Raw genomic sequence first — 23505 nt, forward strand, 5'->3', positions numbered from 1 at the left:
GGTTGGCAATCCCTTCTCGGTTTCCTAGTTACCACAACCCCGCCCCCTCGGCCGCAGTGACACACCCCCTCACCTACCGCCAGGCGCAGCGCCAAGTCGGCGGTCCCACCCGCCCACCCGCTCATTGGTCGGCGTCCCCAGGCCCTCCGGAGGGAGGGGCGCCACCGCCAGCTGCTACTGGCCAAGGTCGATGTCGCTCTGCAGTGAAAGAAGTCTGCAAAGTCAAATTGCAGTTGCGAGGAGGCTCGTTCCATCGGGGCCTGTAATTTGCTGCGATCGAGGGCCAGAGAGGCCACCGCGCCCACCCGCCAAACGCGGATTGGAGAGGGTTGCTATCAGTCAGCGGGAACAGACTTCCCTTCTCCATCTGGCCAACTGCGCCGAAAAATTTTCGAGGATTTCCAGGAGAGAAGGCAGTTGCGGTTCTAGCTGCTTGCTCCAGAGGTCAGAAACATCGGAGAAGGCAATTATATTTACCGATCAAGAAAGCCCCTCCCTTGTCCTCCATTATCTTATTAAAAATTTTACAGGAACGTAACCATCACGAGGTAAGAGACTAGAGAGTGCAATTAATTCATTTATTTCTGGTTAACAGTTGATGTTATTTGTTGGGGTCGCATCTCACTGGCCCCGGCCCCGGGAATGGAGAGTAAACGGAGAAAGGTTTCCGGGGAAAGGGGAGGGGTAACGGTTTAATTTTCCCAGACCCATCGGTGCAAGCCCCACGGTCAGGCTCTCCGTGCTCTCTGTGCGCCGCTCTCTTCCCCCCTCGGAAGTCAACAGCAGCCGGTCGCGGTGGGGCCCACCCTGGCGGTGCAGCCGGGAAAAGGCGTTTCCTGCCGAGATCCGCGCTGGGCCTTGAACTTGACCGCTTTTGAAGGTGCGCGCTGTGCAACCCGAGCAGGTGGGGTGGACCGGGGTGGGAATGAGAGCGGGAAGGTGAAAGCGAGGCGGGGATTCCCGGAGTCCGAGGGAGGGAGGCAAGGAGGATGGAAAGGAAGCAGGAGGTGCCTGGTCCCTCCCGCCTGTGTTTCCTCCAGCGTGGCCCCGCGGGCGCCCTGCTCCAAGCCCCGGGAGGCGAGGATGCTGCCGGGAGCAGCGCTGCAGCGCCGCCGCAGCTGCCGCCCCAGCGAGGGAGACGTGGCGACACCCGGGATCTGTGCGCAGACCGAGAGTTTGGGAGGCGGAGACCCGGCGGCGGAAGGTCCTGGGAGAACCGAGCCGTCTGCAAGTGTGGCGCGCTGCACGGGCTGGAGGGTGTTTTTCCTGCCCTGCATCGCACTCGTCTGCCACGGCCAGAATCTACGGCCACGAGCCCGGGATCCTGAAGCTCCCAGAGGATGGGCTTTTCAGGGGATCGGTATAAAGAAGGATGCAGAGCCCTTGTTGGCTTTGATCTGAGGGCTTGGGTTTTGCTTTGCCAGGAGAGCAACTGTGATCACAAGGCCTTGTGGCCGCTGTCTTTTTTTAGCAGTTGTTTTCTGTAGATTAGAGAATTCACAGCAGGTGACAAAGATGATGCTCCGGGTGGACCTAGCCAGGGAATTTCGAGTGTCTAAAGCTCCACTGGCGTTCTGAGCTTGAGACTGGGAATGTGCAACAAGGCCACAGTTCTTTGCACCCTCCAACACTGCAGGTAGAAAGAATGAGGTTGTCAGGCGGCTTCAGAATAAGCGACTGAAGTGACAGATTGTAATGGTGCTGTGGTATGCTAGTCGTGCTCCTGTGGCAGAAGGAAGGGTGAAGCGTGTGAGTAAATGTGTTTCAATGTGTGTCTGCTTAAATGTATAAAAACTGGAAAAGAACAGATGCACCACTGTATCATAAAATAACTTAGGTATAAACTCTATGGGGCAGTTCTACTCTGTCCTACAGTGTCGCTGTGAGTCGGAATCGACTCGACAGCACTGGGTTTTTTTTTTTTTTTTTAACTTTTTTATTGTAAAATTATATATAACCCAATATTTACCAGTTCAGCATTTTTCATGCAATTTGGTGACATCAGTTATATTAATCATTTTGTACAATCATCACCAATAGTCACTGACAAATTTTCCATCACCATAAGCAGAACTTAGTTATAATTTTTTGAGTGATAAATTTCCAGCGTCACTTTCTACCGACCACCACACACACACACACCTCCCTCAACTGGAGTCGTGGTGAAATGAAAAGAAGAGAGGAGAGTGTTGGTAACGTAGAATAGAATGTAAGGGAAAATAATTCACTCAAGTATAAAGTTACAGGTTTGGAATATGGTCTATGTCTTGTGTCCACATTGACTAAAATGTTTTAAAAGATATCTACAGAATTGTAATAATGAATACTTTTCACATTAAAGAAAGCATTTCTCTATCAAACCTAGGGCGAGTCCCTTGGGGTTTTGCTGTTGTTTTCTTTTTTCACTCAGGGATTGTTGATGCTGCTTGTTTTCAGTTTTCTCTCAGGGAGACTAGTACATTTTCTTTCCCTTCCTCCCAGCAGAGCGCTGGTAGAGAAGATATTGGGATCCAAACTTACTGAAATATGTTCTGGAGGTTTTCATATCATTTGGATTTATTGGGAAACATTTGTGTCAGTAGAGAAATATTTGTGAAGTTCATTTCTTAGACCAGGGGTATTTGGTTCAAGACTCTTAGAAATTCCCTTGTATTTCCAATGTGGAAGCTCTTCATGTAACGGTACCTGAGTGCCATTTTAAAATGGGCAGGTAGGAATACTTTCTTAAACTTGTTTTGCTAGAGGGATGAATCTAAGCAAGTTTCAGTAGTACTGATCCTTAAAACCAAAAAACCAAACCCGTTGCCGACCCTATAGGACAAAGTAGAACTCTCTTTAATAATTTTGGCATGTACTTAAAATGGCAACAATAAACTGACCTTTTGATCTGCTTTCAACATCTCAAGAGCAGCTTGACTGAAATCTCAAATCCACCCTCCTGCCAGAGGCAATGCCTCATTTTTCTAAAAATAAATTTGGAGAGCTCTGAGCTGTTTAAACCAAGGAAGGATTATAAAATGGAGTAAGATAAAAAAATAAAATTGGCATAGCGATCTTATAGCCGTAAACTATGGCGTCAGCCCCCCACCTTTCTTTCTTTCTTTCTTTCTCTCTTTCTCTTTCTCTCTCTTTCTCTCTCTCTCTTTTCTCTCTCTCTCTCTCTTTCTCCCTCTCTTTCTCTCTCCCCCTCTCTTTCTCTCTCTCCCTCTCTCCCACTCTCCCTCTCTCTCTCCCTCTCTCCCATTCTCCGTCTTTCCCTCTCCCCCTCTCTCCCTTTTCTTTCAAGTTAAGTATGATTTGCTACAAACGAAATGTTTTATTCCCTTTCTTCCTAATGCCCATGTCCTGAGATTTCCTGTGTCAGCATGTGGGTTTCACTATATGTAGAGTCTCACATAGAATCTCTGTGCATACTGTGGGTGCTGAGAATCACCCTGCCAGTCAGAATTATCAAACCAGAATTATCAACTCTGTCCTACTGCCTGTATCCTGTGTCAGATCCTTAGAGTAGGGGATTAACTGGTTAAAGCATCGAGGAGGGAAGGAGGGGGGAAGACCTGGTTACACAAATCAAGATGAAAAGGAAATTCTTTTTCAGATGTTTCTCTATTGACGATATATAGAACATATAGGTTTTAGCTGGAGTTCCATGGTGATGCAAAGGGTTAAGTTCTTGGCTGCTAACCAAAAGGTGGGCAGTGTCCACCCAGAGGTAACTTGGAAGAAAAGCCTAGCTGTCCTTTTCCCAAAAATCAGCCATTGAAAATCTTATGGGGCACAGTTCTACTGAAACACGCATGGGGTCGCCATGAGTCAGATTTTCATAGGTTTTGGGGGTGTGTATGCACACACGGATAAACATACACATGCCTTTAAAAAATTCATGTGGCCGAAGTACATTGTGACCCATGCATTTTTGTTTTGATTGGGGAATAAAAAGTAATATGGAAGACGTTTCAGTCTAGGTGGAAGATGATCGTCCATTGTTTTCCCTTCGGACTACTGACTCAATATATTTTAAGCTGATTATAGAAATAACCATGGAGTCCCTGGGTGGTACAAAGAGTTAAGCACTTGACTGCTAGTGGGAAGGTTGGCGGTTCAAGCCCACCCAGAGGTACCTCAGAAGACAGGCTTGATGGTCTGCTTCCGAAAGGTCAAAGCCTTGGAAACTCACAGAGCAGTTCTGCTCTGCACACTTGGGGCTGTCCTGATTTGGAGTGGACATGACGGCAACTAACAACACAGAAATAACCTAGGCTATGTTTTTATGTAGCTAGGATTCCAATCAAGTTATTTATCTTTACTTTCTTGTTTAGCATGGTCTTTAAATTTTATTTTCACTACTAGAATATGCTATATGGCATGCTGTATTCTTGTGCTTAGTTCATTAACTTTTGATATATTTTGTGTTTTCAAATGGCTTTCAAACACAATTATATATGCCCTTTGACTCTTTTGGGTGGCTTTGACTTCCAAAGATCAGATATAAATGTTAAAATAGTTTATAAAAATAAGCTAACCTTTATTTCAGATTGAGAGAGTGCCATAAAGCCTCTCCTGCTTACTCAAAAAGATTCCGGAATAACTGTGTTTGTCAGTTTGTGGAATGATAAAGTCACCCTCTTTATAATTGCTGAACTAACAGTTAATAAAGACAGTTCTTAGGTGTTTTGTCAGTTTGCTGTCCACTCTTTTTTGTTATCAAGAACACTGATTGCTTTTTTTTTTTTTTTTTTTAAGTTTTTGTCATTTTTTCCATCACAGATTCTTTTCCTTTGCCCACTAGTTAGTGTTCCATGGGCAGCTGGGGGGCTGTGATTCCAGGTGATGGCCAGTTTTGTTTGAACCTCAAAAAAAAAAAAAATTTCTTCCTGTGGAGGTTTAACTTAAAGTTGTTATTTAACTTGGGAACAAAGGTCAAGTTTGAATAGTTTCTTTGGGAATATGGGGGAAGGGCAATTAATAGGAGTTAGTGATATTGCCTATGGAAAAGGAGATTGAATCCAGCTGGCGTAAGTGGTGCTGACGTAGTTTGCTGACCTAGTTTCGTAGTATTGACTGTGTAATTAGCTGGAATTTCATCTCTGCCAATAACATGCCTTAAAGTAGTTTTCCTGTGACTCTTCTGGTTACTTTATGAGATGGTTGTACAGGCAAGAAATGAGGAAGGAGGCCAGGTTGATGATTGATTTTGGTATACAGAGGCTTAAAGAAACTGCCCAACTTGCATTTTATCTCATCCTTCGATAATATTTCCAGTGGATATTTGCTCCGTGCTAAGAATGCAGTTCTACTTTTTTAGAAGGTAGAAAGAAAAACAAAAAAAAGACAAGAGTATCCTAGAAGAGCTGCAGAAAAAAATTACTTAATATTTATTTGTTTGTAATTCTAGTACTCTTGTTTGAAGTAGGTGCATGCTTTCAGACTCAGGAAAAAAGAGTATTACTTTGCTATCTCTGCTGCACTCTTCAAATACGAATGTGTTTTCTAAAAAACATTTTTATTTAAAGTCTTTTTTTTTTTAAATCTATATGGCATAAAGCTACTTTGTGAATTATCTCCACCAATGATTAGTACTTACTTCTATTACTTGTTAGATTATATTACAGTTTGAAACTTCACTATAGGTAATTACCTACAGTTGACATATTGTTGCTGAATAAAATAAAACCTTCCATCAGAAGTAGATGAGCACACACCTCATTTTATTTCTTTTTGATAATTGACTGGATGTTTCACTTAAAGCAGTAACCAGAGATGCTGTTTCCCTTCCCTTAGCCCCCAGATATTGTCTTTAAAAAGAAGTGAATTTCAGTCTTTTATGATTGATCTTAGAGGCCAAGAAAAGATGGTCCCCTAAATCTTTTGCGATACATTGTTTGTGGGACTACCTTTATTCTAAATTCCCTGATGGCAAGGCTAATATGTGTTTTATTGCTTAAATAATCTAACTAAGGGTATTCTTTGGAACGTCATCCCTTTTTCAGCTGCTTTACCCACTGGAAGGAGTAGTGACCCATACACATAGCTAAACTGATTTCCCAGAGTTTATTTGAAAAGATCGCTTAAAATCTGTAATGCATTTTCTCGTACAGATACTCCATCTGGGCTTTTTGAGCTTTTTGGCCGGGAGAGGGGGGCGGATATATTTTTTCAAGCTTATTTTTTATTGTGAAATAATTCAAACATAACACCCCCAAAAACCCAAATCCATTGCTGTCGAGTCGATTCTGACTCATAAGCAACTCTGTGGGACAGAGTAGAACTGCTCCATATGGTTTCCTAGGCTGTAATCTTTACAGGAGCAGATCACCAGGTCTTTTCTCCCACAGAGTTGCTGGTGAATTTGAACTGCCAACCTCTCGGTTAGCAGCCGAGCACTTAACCACTGCTCCTCAATTCAAACGTAGAATTGAAAATAATATAACACTTGAATCAGCCAGTGAAAACCCTATGGATCACAATGATTCCATCCAATTGTGCATAGGGTGGCCATGAGTTGAGGCTACTCCATAGCAGCTAACAACAAAGACTAACCACCAACAAAGACTACATATCCTCTATACCATCATTTTCAAATCTTAACGTTATGCCATCTTCTCAAGTTGGTGTTTCATTCTTAATGTAAGCAAACAAAGTACTATGGAGATGAATTTGTGCTTAAAACCTTTGTATGGAAAACTGCCAGAAACACAGCCCACCCTGCAGGGGATAGGAACCCCCTGACAACACTGCCGGGGAGGCTTTAGGGTTGAGCTTTGGGGCGGAGTCCGGAAGTGGAGGTGCTGGGGAATGGCAGAGTCACCTTTCTCACTTCAAGTTTTGCAGAGTAATGGTTTCAAAGAAGTGTAGGCTCCGATGCTGTCTTTGCTGGAGATGTCAGCGATGGTGGGAGAGGTGTGGGTGGGCTCCTGGGTTGGAGGAGGGGAGCTGCAGCTGTTAGTGTAAGTGCATAGGTCAGTTACGGGGAACTCAGGGCTGCTTGACACACAAGAGTGCCACTCATTTCCTGAAATCACACACACACCTCCCAAAAGTCCGTGTGTGTCTACCACAAAGAGAAACATCAGAACCGGCTTATCTCTATGCTTATGAGGATGTTGCATGAACCACATTCTTTTAACCGTGGTAATTTAGTGTGTAAAACTCTTAATAAGCTGAGAGATCTTAGAACAAACAAAAAGCTTAGATCCTAGATTCTGTCTTTGCTGAAACGTGGCCATTCTTTGTGATCAGGACTATCATAAATATTCTATTAACCACTTATTTATCTTTCTTTTATTTCTACCTCTCATAAGAGAGTTTGTTGTTATTATATTTTGGCCTTACCTTTTCTATAGAGCAATAGATTTAATGAGGGGAAGAATATTTGTTTACCCCTGCATTCTTTGTTTTTGCTACTCAAAGTATAGCCTGCAGATCAGCAGCTTCGGCATCACGTGGAAGCTTATTAGACATCAGAAAGTCAGACCCCACCTCAGACCTGCTGAATCGGAATCTGCATTTTAACAAGATTCCCCAGGTGATTGGATGTTAAAGTTTAAGAAGTGCTGTTCTATATGATATGTAACACAGTGTCAAATTTTTATGGAATTTGAACCCTGTGGTTTTTTTTTTTTTTTTAAAGTGGGGTAGGTAAGTTGATCCATATACTAGCCACTATTTTTAGAAGTAGGCTGCTGAAAACCACACTGGCTAAACACATAGTATATCAGATCCTTTATAGCCTTCATTTTTGGTAATATCCCCAGATGCTGAAAACGGTTAAGCGCTTGACTACTAGCTGAAAGGTTGGCCATTTAAATCCACCCTAAGAAGACAGACCTGGTGGTCTGCTTCCAAAAGGTCACAGCCTTGATAACCCTGTGGAACGGGGCTCTACTCTGTCCACATGGGGTTGCCATGAGTTGGAATCGACTCAGTTGCAACTAATAACAATGACATATGAGTTACGCCAAATTACTGACGAGCCCAGTTGCATCATCTTTCTGCCAAATTACTGACGAGCCTTCCTCCTTTTTTTACCCAGTTGCATCATCTTTCTTGAAGAGATTCCGTTATTCTACTGACCTTTCCCCCATTACTAAGTCCACTGGAGCTGAGTTATGTCAACAGCTGCCTTAATTACTTTGGTTAGAAGTGGCGGTAACCAGGTGAGAAGGAGAGTGCTGCTAAGCTCCCGTCTGCTGCAGGACGACTGGCTGGTGACGCCCACATGCCACAGCTCCACCTCAGAGCCCAGGAGTTCTCGGTTTGACCCAGACGGTAGTGGGCGTCCAGCCACCTGGGACAGTTTTGGGATCTGGGATAACCGCATTGATGAACCAATTCTGCTGCCACCCAGCATTAAGTATGGCAAGCCAATTCCCAAAATCAGCTTGGAAAAGGTGGGCTGCGCCTCGCAGATTGGCAAACGGAAAGAGAATGAAGACCGTTTTGGCTTTGCTCAGTTAACAGAGGAGGTCCTGTACTTTGCAGTGTATGATGGGCATGGGGGACCTGCAGCCGCTGATTTCTGTCACACCCACATGGAGAAATGCATTATGTACGTACAGTGACTTCCACTCTGGAGTTTGTGGTTTGCTTTATGCTTATGTTGTAAACTTTCAACTTTGAGTCTTCGAAGTGTAGCTGTTTGAGTGGTTTTCTACTGTCCCTTTATGAACAAGCTGTAGCTTAAAAATCCCATTTTCCAGCTTATTGTTGACGATAAAAGAGAAGCTGCTTTAACTTGCAATGATCATTTCAGAAATGTGCCTTTGAACAACTCCCCTGGTGAAAGTGTGGACCAGAATTTACAGCACTTGATTTGTGATTATTTCAAGCAAATTACATAACGTACATGAGATAGTGTAGGAGAAGCATTTGCTCTTATCAGTGCAGGACACATAGTGTTTTAATAAACGGTAATTATTCTTTCAGTGGTGTGGATAGCTTTGAATAATTGACTTTTTAAACTGGCATTAGCGTGGGAGAAATGTGTTTAATGCAGGTGGTTTGGAGTACTTTAAATATTTATTTACTCCAATTATTATGAATGCATTTTTGATATATCACCCTACTGCTAGAATTCAAAGAGGGGGAAAATATGTGACAGAGTTGGACCAAGTAACCATTTCTTGTCTTCCCTCGTATTAATTATTTATGTTGTTGTTGTGTGCTGTTGAGTCGATTTGAACTCATAGCGACCCTATAGGACAGAGGAATAGAACTGCACAGGGTTCCCAAGGAGCAGCTGGTGTATTTGAACTGTCGACTTTTTGGTTAACAGCTGAGCTCTTAACCATTGTGCCACTAGGGTTCCAGCGCTGTCATTAAAAAAAAAAAAACTCTTTGCCATCAAGTTGATTCTGCCTCATAGGGTCCCTGTAGGACAGAGTAGAACTGCCCCATAGGATTTCCAAGGAGCGGCTGGTGGATTCCAACTGCTGACCCTTTGGCTAGCAACCAGGCTCTTAAACCACTGTGCCACCAGGGCTCCAGGGTTGCATAGAGGACACATTGGTTCGATTCCCAGTCAGTGTGCCTTATGCACAGCCACCACTTGTCTGTCAGTAGAGGCTTGCATGCTGCTATGATACTGGACAGGTTTCAACAGAGCTGCCAGACCTAGACAGACTAGGAAGACAGGCCTGGCAATCTCCTTCCAAAAATCAGTCATTGAAAACCTGGTGGGTCTTAACAGCCCGAACTGAAACTGATCACAGGGATGGCACAGGACCAGGCAGCATTTAACTATGTTGTGCATGGGGTCACCATGAGTCAGGAGGTTGACTCAAGACAGCTAACAACAACAAAGGCTTATCACAGTGCCTGATAGGTACTCAATAAAAAGCCTTGAATCAGTGGGTCTTAAGCACCTGAAAGGAAAGCCAAGTTGTGGATTCTGTGGAATGACTCCTCTAGGTAAGAGTAACTAGGTAAGAGTAACTATGAGGAAGGTGGAAAAAAAGCATTGTAAATGATTGGAACTCTTTTTTCCTCCCCACAAAGGGATTTGCTTCCTAAGGAGAAGAACTTGGAATCTTTGCTGACCATGGCTTTTCTAGAAATAGATAAAGCCTTTTCGAGGCACGCCCACCTGTCTGCTGATGGTATGTAAAACAATCACATTTCTCAAGGCCTTTTGGAGTGGCGGGGTAAAAAGGAAACAATTTAGGCTGGGTTGGGAATTTTAATGTGTGCTTAATTGTAAGGATACTTATGTAGATGATTATTTCATGTGAAGAATTATTTTAAATGCTTTTTGGGAATCCAAACTGATGTCTGTACCTCACTTTAAAATGAAACATATTGGAGAAGTTTTCAGAAAGATAAGCTCTGAAACTCTTCTTTGAAATAATTTACTTTGATATTGGATTATAATTTTAAAAGGATTTAAAGAAAATTTTAATCTGCTTGATTGCTTATTTTAGTGGACAAGATGGCCATACTACAAGAAGGTTTATTTTTACTAAATGAGCCCGGTGAGAAAGTGCTGAAATAAACTATAGGCTTATCCTATCTAGAGAGGGCAGGAATGGCACAGACAAGAAGAAAAATGCTAATCCATCCTAAATAGAAAGGGCCAATGGCTAATATGCATTCATTTGCAATTAGAAGATATTTTCCATCCTTAAAAAAAGCTTGATCTTCCAGATTTCCTTTAGCCAGTGATACTTTTGTTTTCATATGTTAATACAGGGCATACCAGCTGAATTTAAAAATTAATGTACCACATTTCCTTCAATTTTGAAAGTAAAATGTTTCTAGCTTTTACTAAATTTATCAAAAGCATTTCAGGAAAATACAGCTAATGTTTTCTGGTGAGCTGGTCCCAAAATCTTTGGTCATAAAGTTAATCTTAAAATTTCTGCGGTGACCATATTAGTGTGTGCATGGAGACCTGATCTGAAAAGGAACCGTGTAATAATGTTAATCAGTGTTTGGTTCATCCTTTTCTTTAAAGGAGGTCAAAGTGTACCACAAAAATGTCATTTTCACAAATTTCTGTTGGAATGGGTAGGAATGGAAATTCTCCCCATTTCCTAGATAAGGAACTGAAGCTCAAAGAGAGGTAATGGTCAGCAGCAGAGTTAGGGATGGGGTCTTTGGTGCCCTGTGTACCCTCTCCCACTGGCATATTTAATTAAGGAATTGGAGAAGGGGACTGTGGGATGGCTAGATTCGCCATCTTGAGGTTTTTCCTGCTCCCTACTTCTCAGGAAAGCAGCTCTTCCTTTGTTTAGGGATTTATTTTCTAGTGTATTATTCAGGCCCATTATCTCTTCTTCATTTCCTTGGATTTTTTTTCCCCTCTCAACCGGGAGAGAGGGTAAATTTTATGCATAAGATGTCGCTCTTGTTCCTAAAGGGCAAGATAAAACATGGAGAGGAAAAGGAAATTAAAACGCTTTCTTATAGGTTTATTTTTATAGCTCTCCAAATTTGGTATGCTCTTTATTTCATTGATAACCAGGTTGCTGTGAGTCCGGCTGTATCTCACACCATGTATGTGGGTTATTACACTGGTGGTGTGTAAACAGCTGCTTTGTCAGCAGGTACAGCTTATTCAGCAAGGTTTTCAGAAGAGAAGCTTCAAGTTTATCATGGGCGTGTGGCCAACAACCAAAAACATTTACCTTTCATGGGTGCAGTCAGTCCATTTGAAAAACTATAATGGGCCCAGATGCTTAAAACAGTCAATGGTAGGAACGATCAGGGTAAACTATGAGAGGACGGCCTTCATTTATTAAATAATAAATTATAATTAAAGATAATTTTGAGCTTAGGGAGAAAATTGATTTAACTTGCCTACCTTAAAAGAAACTTTGTAAAGATGCCTTTCTCACATAAACAGACAGTTGTGCAAAGAAATTAATGGTAAAAATTTAATTCATTTCTAATAGTGGAATTAAAATGTATTTATTTAATTTCTTCATCATATGTTTTGAAGTAATGCTCCTGGAACTTTCATGAGATTAAAAATATATATATTTTTCACTTAGTGGCCATAGTTTGTGAGCATAATGGAGCGAGACAGAATGATGCTTACTGTGCTGCTGCACAATAAAAGTTCTATAATGACTTTATTATTGTGAAATCTTATTATGCGTATACTCTTACAGGTCAATTATGCTGCAGTTTTTTGTTTTTTTAGTTACTGTTTTGGGAACAATTTAAAATTTATTCTTAATAAGTTGCTGAAGCTTTCAAAGATGGCAAAAATTACCTTTTGATATTTGGGGCCTATTTTATCAAATGGAAACCCTGGTGGTGTAGTGGTTAAGTGTGATGGCTGCTAACCAGAAGGTAGGCAGTTCGAATCCACCAGGTGCTCCTTGGAGACGCTATGGGGCAGTTCCACTCTGTCCTATAAGGTGGCTATGAGTTGGAATTGACTCGACGGCAGTGGGTTTGGGTTTTTTTTGTTTGTTTGTTTTATCAAATATATTAAAGCCACTAAAGATCAAGTTCTATATGTCATTTAACTTTTCAATATGTGGATTAAAATAAAAATGTATGCCATTTCAGATTTTCAAGTTATTATCTAAATTTTAAATAGTCTCCTTTTCCCCCCTAATTTTTAGTAAGAACTGAAGCAGTATCAGTATTATAAGAGTGGATAGTATTCTTTTCAGCATAGTTATAAATAGGGCCAATGCTAGGTAAACAAAATTGTAAAGTAAGTGCAGTTTGCCCTCTCCAGGTGTCTTCCACCTTTTCTCGTCATGATGACCTTTTCTTATCAGCCCCATTTTCCCTCCTGTTCAACCCTTCCTGTGAGCAGTTTGAGGGCAGGGACCACCATGCCTTAATTATTTAGCAATCTCCAGTGTTCAACAACTTGCATGGAATCTGAAAGGTACTCAATAATCAATAATTATTTGGACTGAATTGATCTCTACTGCCTACTCTTCTCACTACAGTTATTGTAATTTGTTTCTTGAATATCATATTAGCTGATTTAACCAAATTATTTATGTAATGTATAATGCTTGGTAAAGTAGAGGGTCAGCAGAAAAGTGGAAGACCCTCAACCAGATGGATTGACTCAGTGGCTGCAACAATGGGCTTGACTGTGTGGATGACGTAGGAACGGGCAGTGTTTCTTTCTGTTGTACATAGAGTCGCTATGAGTTGGAACCGACTCGACGGCACCTAACAACAACAACAACAAATGAGTTTTTATGAGTTGGCTCTCCTGGATGGATTTGAACTTAAGTAGCAGAATCGTGAAAAGAGATTGGCTAAACCATACTGATGAATCACTAATGGTGAAATTTCAGGTATAAATGGAAGGAGCACCGCTCAACCAAACCACGTTAGTTTTCTTAAGAGAAATAAGAAAGTGAAAATAAGAAATTTTTGTTCTTTCAAGGCTTTAGTGCCAAAGCCCTCACATCTGCTTAAAGCATTTCAAATTATCTCATTAGTATTTAAAATATTCACTCTTTAAATTTAGGTCCCTGGTGGTGCAAACGGTTAAGTGCTCGGCTGCTAGCCAGAAGGTTGGTGGTTCAAACCCACCCAGAGGTATGTTGGAAGACAGGCCTGGTGATCTGCTTCCAAAAGTTCACAGAATTGAAAACTCTGTGGAGCCATTCTATTCTGCACACATGGGATTGCCATGAGTCGGAAATGACTCAACAGCAACTAACAAAAAACCTTTCAATTTAACCCAGGGATAATTTGAAGTGAAACAAAATGGGATTGCCACTTACCAAGAAACAGCAAGCATAAGGCCACCTTATTGCCCTTAAGAAATTGCCAGCTATTTCATTGTTTTGTTGTTAATGCATTTTGAATTTGCCCTTATTTACCAAAAAAAAAATATTTTTTTTTTTACAAATAGCTAATGCCGTTACTATCTTTGAATTTTTTTCATTCAATTTATACCCATAATGTGTATTTTTATAGTTAATGAAACTTGCTAATAAATTCAAATGATAGCCTGTTTATTCATCTATTGTTTATTTAAGAACAGAGAAAACCACTTAAAATAAACCAGGTGGTAGAAAACTTAGATCATAATCCTATACGTCCCATAAACTCTTGAAAGTGTTTCTAGATTGCTTAAGCTTTGAAAGCAACAAGAGACAAAAGGATCTGAAAGAGAAGACTTGCTCTGACCCTCACAGTGGGAGACCTTGATGGCAGCATTGTGAGTCTCATGGGAAACTTTCCATGCTCATCCTATTATGTGCTTTCTTTATGGAAGAATTAAGCTACAAAATAACCAGTGTTGTAAAGGCAACATTTTTGAGTACTCTTTTTATGCTGGGGGCAGCCAAAAGAAAAAAAATAAATAGGGACAGCATTGAAGAGATAATATTATTGTGCTGTTACTGCTTCAGCTCATTACTTTGATTTTGGTGTTCATAAGCCGTACATGCCTAGAACACTCATTTTTAATAAGTATTGAAACTGTATTAGTTTATACATATCTCTTATTTAAGATGGAATATGACTGGGGTCGTTATACTTTGAAAAGTACAGCTTTTACTCTTTATGTTACCATTTAAAATCTTGATCATTTTTCTTTTGATCTGTCTACCTGCAACACTGGAGGAAAGAGAGAGCTGCAGAAATACCCATTTTATGAATTATATAAAATTATAAACATGCTTTAGAGCTCAAGAGCCTTACTAGCCTTTATTTAAAGAATAACTTTAAGTCAGTGATTCTACTTGAAAAATGCCTCCTAGATACGAAATTCCTCCTCTAAGCACCATTAAAAAATGTGTTACTCCTTATATCTGGTATAAGAGATGCTTTGATTTCTTCTTGGTTTACAATTAAATTCCAGTAATTTGGTGTCATACTGTCATTCGCATTCTCTGTAAGTATGTACTGCTCGTCAGGTATTAATTAGTGAATTTTCCCTCTTGTTACTGGGACAATTCTGATATTGCTACCAAAGTTACAGCACCTTTTTGCAACTGAGACCCTGGTAGCACAGTGGTTAAGAGCTCGACTGCTAACCAGGAGGTTCGCAGTTTGAATCCACCAACTACTCCTTGGAAACACTATGGGGCAGTTCTACTCTGTCCTATAGGGTTGCTATGAGTCAGAATCCACCTGATGGCAACAAGTTTTATTTTGTTTTGCAACTCAATAAAGTTGAGTTTAAGGGAGTGTGTGTGTTCATATGTAAGTGTGAGTATACACGTATGAGTGTACATTTGTGTGTCAGCGTCCCCACATACGTGTTTTGGTGTGGATGCATGTGAATATAGTTTTTTCTTCCTGAGAAGCCATAAAACTAAGAAAGATATGTTACTCTGATGAGGAGGAAAAAAAAGGCTCAAACTACAGAATACCATCATGGAGCAAACTGAGCTTGGAACCATTGATTTAGCATCTCCTGAAATATTATGTAATTTGCCAGTGACATTTTCACCAGAATAAAAACCCTTCCCCTTACTTTGCAGCTCTTTCTCTGTCCTCCCCTGTGTTGCAGGTTTGTAATGTTTGAGCACAATTCCTGGGTGAATTTCCTATTTGCCTCTGTGCGTGTTATTTGTGGCAGAGAACTGTGCCTGGTCAGCAGCTCTAGATCTGGAGCCTGTGGACGCTATATGCTGGGCTTCAGTGGAAAAAGAGATCTGCTTAATTTTGTCCCAGGTGAAGGAGTCCAGCGGTTCCTAGCCTGGACTACTGGAAGGTTCTCACATCCTCTTTGTCCCATTAGTTGAGATGACTTGCAGTAGAAATTGTCCAGTGAGTGTTAAGAACTTATTGAAAGATGTCTTAGTTTTATAGTTTTGTTGTTAGGGTAAAACATGAAAATTTTTACTTCCATGTTAAATGTTAAATGGAAATAAATGCTGATCCAATGTTTATAGTCTTAGACACTTAGCAAACTAGAAACAACAGTTAGTTTGAAAGCTTTCCCATAAATCCCAGGATTTTGGAACTGTGAAGTTGAATTGGTAAAAACACTAGCTGTTTTAACTTTCTAGGTGGCAGGGCCATGAATTATGAGACTGAACAGTTAAACTTGAGATTTTCGTGTATGAACTTTTAATGCTTTTGGTGCAGCCAATTGCAAACAGCTTTTTTAAAGCTGCTGCTGAGACGTAGTTTAAACCAAGAGGAAGAATACTGAAACTCCCTGGACGGATAGTATCTGAGTAAATGCCTGTATTCTCTTGCCTGGCCTGTTAAGTCACTTGAAAATATCACAGTTGTTAAACTGTAAGAATCCTGTCATATAGTTGTTTTGGGGACCTTAAGTTAAATCTTTTAATTGATAATTTAAGTTAAATAAAAATAAATATTTGTTAATATAAACATCACCGATGCATATGTTAAAACATTTATGACAAATATATGAGATATTTTAGAACTGCAAAGATATTATTACTTTGACACAACAGTTCCAAAATCGAGATAAATGGGAAGATAATGCAACAATAAATACTTTCCCTTAACAAAGTAAATTGGGCATGGATATAGATTGTGCAGGGTTTATTCATTTTTCCATTTTACTTTTCTGGTTAAAGCAGGTATTTTCATATATTTATTGGAAAAAAATGTTTTACGTATATATGTTTCTCTCCAAAACAATTGATGAAGTTTAAGTAACTATCTTTTGAAAAAAAATTTTAGAAAGATTGAACCTTGACCAGTCAAATCTACATAGGATTTCATTTTTCCTAAAAAAAAAAAAAATATATATATATATGTATATATATTCTTGAAGTCAAAATAACCTCTGGATGAGCACCTGAGTATTTTCTTTAGATGCTTTAAAGAATTAACCATGTTACTGGAGACAGTACCTGCTTTAAATAAATTCTCTTTTCAGTTTCTTCCAATTTATTTTTAGCCTATCATTTCACAGTATGCTCACTCTTGGCAAGGCTCAGTGCACTTCCAAATATTAAACCGGTGGCAGAGAACTTAGGACAGACACTCTTAGACTAAATCACAGAAGGATATGTAATACATTTTGACTTGCATAGAAGAAGCAGTGGCAACCTCAAGCCCAGTAACATTTAATTTTGTTATTAGAGAAAATAAACATTCTTGGAGCGCTCTGGGTCCAAGCAGAGCCACAGGAGTAGAACTTGACAGTACTGTACAGCATTTGGATGCAGACTCTCTTAGATTCTTCTGAAGCTAGGAGTTAAACTACATCAAGCCTGTGGAAAACTGGAATGACTCAACATTTTCTGCTGATAAAATGATGGCTGTAACTTTGTTTCCTGTTTGAGAACAAAGATAAACAGAAAAGAATGTGCGTCTTTAGCCATTTTAAGATTTTTTTTTTCTGGTGAATTTGTAAAATTAAAACAGTTGTATAAGGGAACAATATTGAATATATAACACTTGAAGAGCAAATGAGATGCCCTTGGCGTAGCTCATATAGCCTAACTGATAATACTTTCACAGAATGAGAGTAAGAAATGGAAGGGAAAGCCTTCTGGGTCCATAGATTACAGAGAAGTCTGCTTGCCTGAATGAGCTCAGTAGACCTAAGTCATCCTGCCACATTAGCCAATCTACTTGAGTTTTAATACCTTTAGCCCTGACATCCAATGGGCATTCAAAGGTGTCAATGTAGTTACAAATTGAAGTCAAATCTGCTTTTTATAAATAGATGCCACTTGGAGGCAGTGATGCCTTGTTTAACAAAGTAGGTCAGCAACTTTTTCTGTCTGCATGGAGCCTTGTTACTAAATTATTTCCTTCTCTGCATGTTCTTACTTCATTGTTGATTTGTATTTTATTTGCATAGCTCTAGTTAAATTAGAATGATACGTTTCAACAGTAGTTTATCATGCTTGTGTTTATTTTGTGATAAAAATTACACATCCAGCCATTTGATTGTCACTAATGTGTACTTTCTCATAATATTTGTAGCAACCCTTCTGACCTCTGGCACTACTGCGACGGTAGCCCTATTGCGAGATGGTATTGAATTGGTTGTAGCCAGTGTTGGGGACAGCCGGGCTATTTTGTGTAGAAAAGGAAAATCTATGAAGCTGACCATTGACCATACTCCAGAAAGGAAAGATGAAAAAGAAAGGTATTACCTCCACTGATCAGTTATTCTGTGGGGATGGTGTTTATAGTTCAAAATAGAAATGTAATTTTGCATTTTTAAACTGGTCCAATGCTTAAGTTTAACAGTGACTTAAGTTTATATTCGTACAAATGCTACGGTTTTATACATATCACATCTTAGCCTTTTAACTTTTTCTGGACCAGGATCAAGAAATCTGGTGGCTTTGTAGCTTGGAATAGTTTGGGACAGCCTCACGTAAATGGCAGACTTGCAATGACAAGGAGTATTGGAGATTTGGATCTTAAAACCAGTGGTGTGATTGCAGAACCTGAAACGAAGAGGATTAAGGTAAGAAGGGACTTGCAAACGCTTGGTCCAAAGAATGAATGCAGAATTTGTCTCCAGCTAGAAGCTTTCTTGGAAGCATCAGTTGAAGCAAAAATGATTTTTAAGAGGGAGTAATTTGTGGAAGGATAGATAAAATAAGACTATTTTCCTGGCCTAAGATGTGACGATTGACGAAATAGCGGCAACAACGGACTCAAACACACCAACATTTGTGGAGATGGCACAGGACCAGGCAACATTTTCTGTTATACGTAAGGTCTCCGTGAGTCAGAGCCAGCTAGATGGCAACTAACAATAACAACAAGTGGTTTTTGTTTCACCCCAGCTATGGAATTCTCTTGGTAGAACGCCTCTGTTTCCTTTTCCCACCTGCACCTCATCAACCAGTGTTAGTTATTCTTGGAAGCTGTCCCTGACTTCACTTCTTCACCAGGCTACATATATGCCCTCCCTCTATTTCCGTGGCACCTTTTGTATTCTCCTAATCAATGCCCCCATTTCCTAAACTGCCCCAATACACGGTCAGTTGATGAGCTGACACTTTCCTCTCTGAAATCCTTGAGCCTACTGTCAGACCTGGTGCAGCATAGTGCAGGCTTTCAACATGACAGTGTTGTTAATTGAATGAAGAATTTTGTGTTTTGTAGTATCCCACTTATATTTATTTTCTGTACTGACATAGGGCTTGCCGTAAGGTCTCTAGGTAGCAGAAAGGGTTTGCACTGGACTACAAACCTAAAGGTTGGCAATTCAAACCCACCCAGCAGCACTGTGGAAGAAAGCCCTGGCAATCTGCTTCTGTAAAGATTATAGCCAAGAAAACCCTATAGATCAGTTCTATTCTGTAACACGTGGGGTCACCATGAGTTGGAATCAATTTGGCGGCAACGTTTTTTGTTTTTTATGCACCAGGCTCTGTTCAAAACAGGTAGTTCTATCCCCGTTTTACAGAGGAAACAAATCTAGGGCATAAAGATGTCAACCCCTCTGTTCTCTCCCAGCTGAATAATAGAGCTAGGCTTCAAACCCAGGACCCCTGGCTCCAAAGACAGTGCTCCTCACCACTACCACTGCATAGAGTTGCCTCTCAGCATTCTGTTGTGCTCTTACTAAGTAAATACTACATTTGTCCTCAGTGGCTGATACTAATGTTACTACTTTTGCCCTAAATACAACCTTTCCTTTTCCACTCTTGTTAGCCTAGTAGAGTTAGATGAATTATTCACAGTGCATAGCTATGCTGGCTGGATGTTCTTACAGGCCATTATAGAGATAGCCATTCAGCAAAACAGATAAAATCTTTGAATTCTAAAGATTCTAAGGGAGCGTCTGCTTTGTAATCATACACATTTGGTTCTGATTGCAGCTCCATCATGCTGATGACAGCTTCCTGGTCCTCACTACAGATGGAATTAACTTCATGGTGAATAGTCAAGAGATTTGTGACTTTGTCAATCAGTGCCATGATCCCACTGAAGCAGCCCATGCGGTGACTGAACAGGTGACACAGCAGAGCTTCTCCTACTTTGCCTCTAGAAAAGCTCCAAGGGGGGAGGAGAGTAAAGGACAGCCCGAGGCATGTGGTCCGGGTGCAGCCTGAACCACTACAGGCTTGAGATTTCTTTGAAGTCTTATGTTCTAGCTTCAATATTACAGTGAACTTTACATTTGATTCCATAATATTTCCATTTAAAAATTGTTGGGATTCCCCTGAATAGTTAAGATAAATGTCTTAGGCCGGGTTCTCTGAAGGAGAAAAACCAGTGAAGCATGTATATGTGTACATATACATATGTATATATAGAGAGAGAGAGAGATTTACCTCAAGGAAATGGTCCACACAGTTGTGGAGGCTGGCAAGTCCCAAATCCATGGGTCATGCATCAGGCTGGAGGCTTCTCCTGACTCACAGCGTTGCAGAGCTGGCAAATCCCAAGGTCTGTAGGTCAGGCGGTAAGCTGCTGGCTCATGTCCCAAGAACCAGGGGTCAGAGGATGAGGAGTTAAAGGCGCAGGATCCAGACAGGGCGAGCTTTGCCGGAACATCCATATACATTGGATGCAGGCCACACCCCTAAGGAAACTGACCGGCCTTTCAACTGACATCGGATCACAAAATGGAGAATGATTGCATAATACCTGCCAAACCATCATTTGGCTATGCTTGACAATCATGGCCTAGCCAAGTTGACACATAACCTTAACCATCACAATTAATAGGCCAAGGAGATGTGCTATGATTATTTTATGACTTTACACACCCCTTGAAATGATAATAAAAACAATAATTAATAATAATAATAGTAAACACTAATATATCCCTTTCAATGTGTCAATACAATTCTTCATTTGGTTATTATGTTAAATACGTTAATTTGTGCTAAACAGAAAACCCAAAACCAAACCCGTTGCCATCGAATCGATTCCAACTCACAGTAACCCTATAGGAGAGAGTAGATCTGCCTCCATAGGGTTTCCGAGGAGCAGCTGGTGGATTCAAACTGCTGACTTTTTGGTTAGTAGACAAGCTCTCAACCACTGCGCCACCAGGGCTCCACAACAGGGTGCCCATGAAATTAAGGAGATGGGCGGATTCCATGAATGAGCATTTCTTACTCAATTTCACCTACTTGTCTTGCGGATATGTGTGTTGTAATTTACAAGGACACTATTTGCGATGATTACGTAGTATTCCATCATATTTATGTACCATAATTTATTTAAAAGTTCCACCAGTCAGCAAATTTCATTTATGTTCACTTTTCCATATTATAGCGAGTACTGTAGTGTAATAAACATTTCTGTATCTATATCTTTGTGTTTATCTATTTCCTTCAGTTATTACTTTATTAGGTTAAGTTCCTAGAAGTAAAATTGCTAGGCAAAAGAAAGACAGTTTTCTAAAGCTTTTGGTAAGTTTTCCAAATTGCCCTCCAGAAATATTACATCAATTTATACTTCACTAGCATGTCTTTTTTTTTAGCATGTCTTAGAGTTTGTGATTCTCCAAGTTTGTGATTATCGTAACTACTCTTTTTTTTTTTTCAATTCAATAGTTAGAAAATTAAAGTTTGATTTAAATTTGTGTTTTTCTTTGTTAGTGGAGTTAACTGCCCTGCATGGGTTTGTTAGCTATTTATATTTCTTCTTCATGGATTGCTGTTTTGCTTTTTTTTTTCTCTTGGCACGATATTTATTGATGCGTTTATCCTTTTCATGTTTATTGTATGAATTTCCTATATATTAAGTACATTAGTACTTTGTCCAACATTGTCAGTTTTTTTAATCTTTCAATTTATTTGTAAAACTTTATAATTTATTCAAGCCTTTTTCATCAGATATTTTTCTCAACCTTTACTTCACAATTGCAGCCCCACACTATGAGGTGTTTTAAAATTCACTTGGTGTCAAGTACAATCCCAAGTGCTTCTGACAATGTTGACCATATCATTTGCTATTTGAATTAGTTCCTAAAATTGATTTACAATTATCCTAACATAGGAAATTTCATTTACTCCCACTTTGCCATTTTACAAGGAGTATGATGAACATTGAGTAAGTATTGTGAAAGGATACAACCTTGATGTTCTGTTCAAAAGACTGCCTCTTATCTATGTACAGTTTCTGCATGAGCACAATGAAGTGTTATGGAATTCCCACTCTTGGCAATGTTATTTATAATTTGTTATGCTCCACATAGTCAAATGCCTTTGCATAGTCAGTAAAACACAGGTAGGTATCTTTCTGGTATTCTCTGCTTTCAGCTAGGATTCGTCTGACATCAGCAATGACAGCCCTTTTTCCATGTCCTCTAATCTGGCTTGAATTTCCCTGTCAATATACTGCTGCAGCCGCTTTTGAATGATCTTCAGCAAAATTTTACTTGTGTATGATATTAATGATATTGTTCAATAATTTCTGCATTTGGTTGGATCACCTTTCTTTGGAATAGGCATATATACGGCTCTCTTCCAGTCAGTTGGCCAGGTAGCTGTCTTCCAAATTTTTTGGCATAGACAAGTGAGCACTTCCAGCGCTGCATCCATTTGTTGAAACATCTCAATTGGTATTCTGTGTGGACTATATGAAGAAGAACGGGGCATCAGGATTGGAGGAAGACTCATTAACAACCTGCATTATGCAGATGACACAACCATTCTTGCTGAAAGTGAAGAGGACTTGAAGCACTTACTGATGAAGATCAGAGACCACTGAACATGAAGAAGACAAAAATCATCACAACTGAACCACTAAGCAACATCATGATAAATGGAGAAAAGATTGACATTGTCAAGGATTTTGTTTACTTGGATCCACAATCAAGACCCATGGAAGCAGTAGTCAAGAAATCAAATTTGCATTGGGCAAATCTGCTGCAAAAGACCTCTTTAAAATATTGAAAACAAAGATGTCACCTTGAGGACTAAGCTGTGCCTAAGCTGTGCCGGACCCAAGCCATGGTGTTTTCAGTCACCACATATGCATACAAAAGCTGGATGATGAATAAGGAAGACCAAAGAAGAATTGGCAATTTCGAATTGTGTGTCGAATTGTGGTGTTGGCGAAGAATATTGAATGTACCATGGACTGCCAAAAGAACGAACAAATCTGTCTTGAAAGAAGTACAACCAGAATACTCCCTAGAAGCAAGGATGGCAAAACTACATCTCACATACTTTGGACTTTTTCTCAGGAGGGATCAGTCCCTGGAGGATATCATGCTTGGTAAAGTAGAAGGTCAGTAAAAAAGAGGAACACCCTCAGTGAGGTGGATTGACACAGTGGCTGAAACAATGGGCTCAAGCTTAGCAACAATTGTGAGAATGGCGCAGGACTGGGTAGTGTTTCATTCTGTTGTGCATAGGTTCACTATGAGTCAGAACCTACTTGACGGTACCTAACAACAAGGACATAATAAACATCATCTCGTGCAGGAAATTTGGTTTATACCCACTTTTCCATTTTATAAGGAGTATCATAAACATCCTTATAAAATGGAGATCAAAGACCACCGCCTTCCCTATGGATTATACCTCATCATATAGAGAACAAAAATCTTCACAACTGGACCAATAAGCAATATCACGATAAATGGAGAAAATATTGAAGTTGTAAAGGATTTCATTTTACTTGGATTCTTGATCAATGCCCATGGAAGCA

The 23505-nt window shown here is 40.1% G+C and overlaps 1 protein-coding gene across 3 annotated transcripts in view; it reads left to right on the forward strand.

Annotated features, from left to right (window-relative positions):
- Positions 1–211: 211 nt before the first annotated feature.
- PPM1K (protein phosphatase, Mg2+/Mn2+ dependent 1K) overlaps positions 212–23505 on the forward strand; it is a 30523-nt gene continuing 7229 nt past the window's right edge. Inside the window, exons 1-7 of one of the 3 annotated variants that reach the window (XM_023553263.2) lie at positions 212–548; positions 7411–7525; positions 8033–8548; positions 9997–10097; positions 17854–18019; positions 18202–18346; positions 19713–19847. In XM_023553263.2, the coding sequence (XP_023409031.1) occupies positions 8109–8548; positions 9997–10097; positions 17854–18019; positions 18202–18346; positions 19713–19847 (987 nt within the window). In that variant the 5' untranslated portion in view covers positions 212–548; positions 7411–7525; positions 8033–8108. The remainder of the gene's footprint in view (positions 549–7410; positions 7526–8032; positions 8549–9996; positions 10098–17853; positions 18020–18201; positions 18347–19712; positions 19848–23505) is intronic. The other 2 variants (XM_064285577.1, XM_003414085.4) reach the window with 2 other exon arrangements.

The sequence above is a fragment of the Loxodonta africana genome, chromosome 5 (genome assembly GCF_030014295.1).
Source record: "Loxodonta africana isolate mLoxAfr1 chromosome 5, mLoxAfr1.hap2, whole genome shotgun sequence".
NCBI lineage: Eukaryota > Metazoa > Chordata > Mammalia > Proboscidea > Elephantidae > Loxodonta > Loxodonta africana.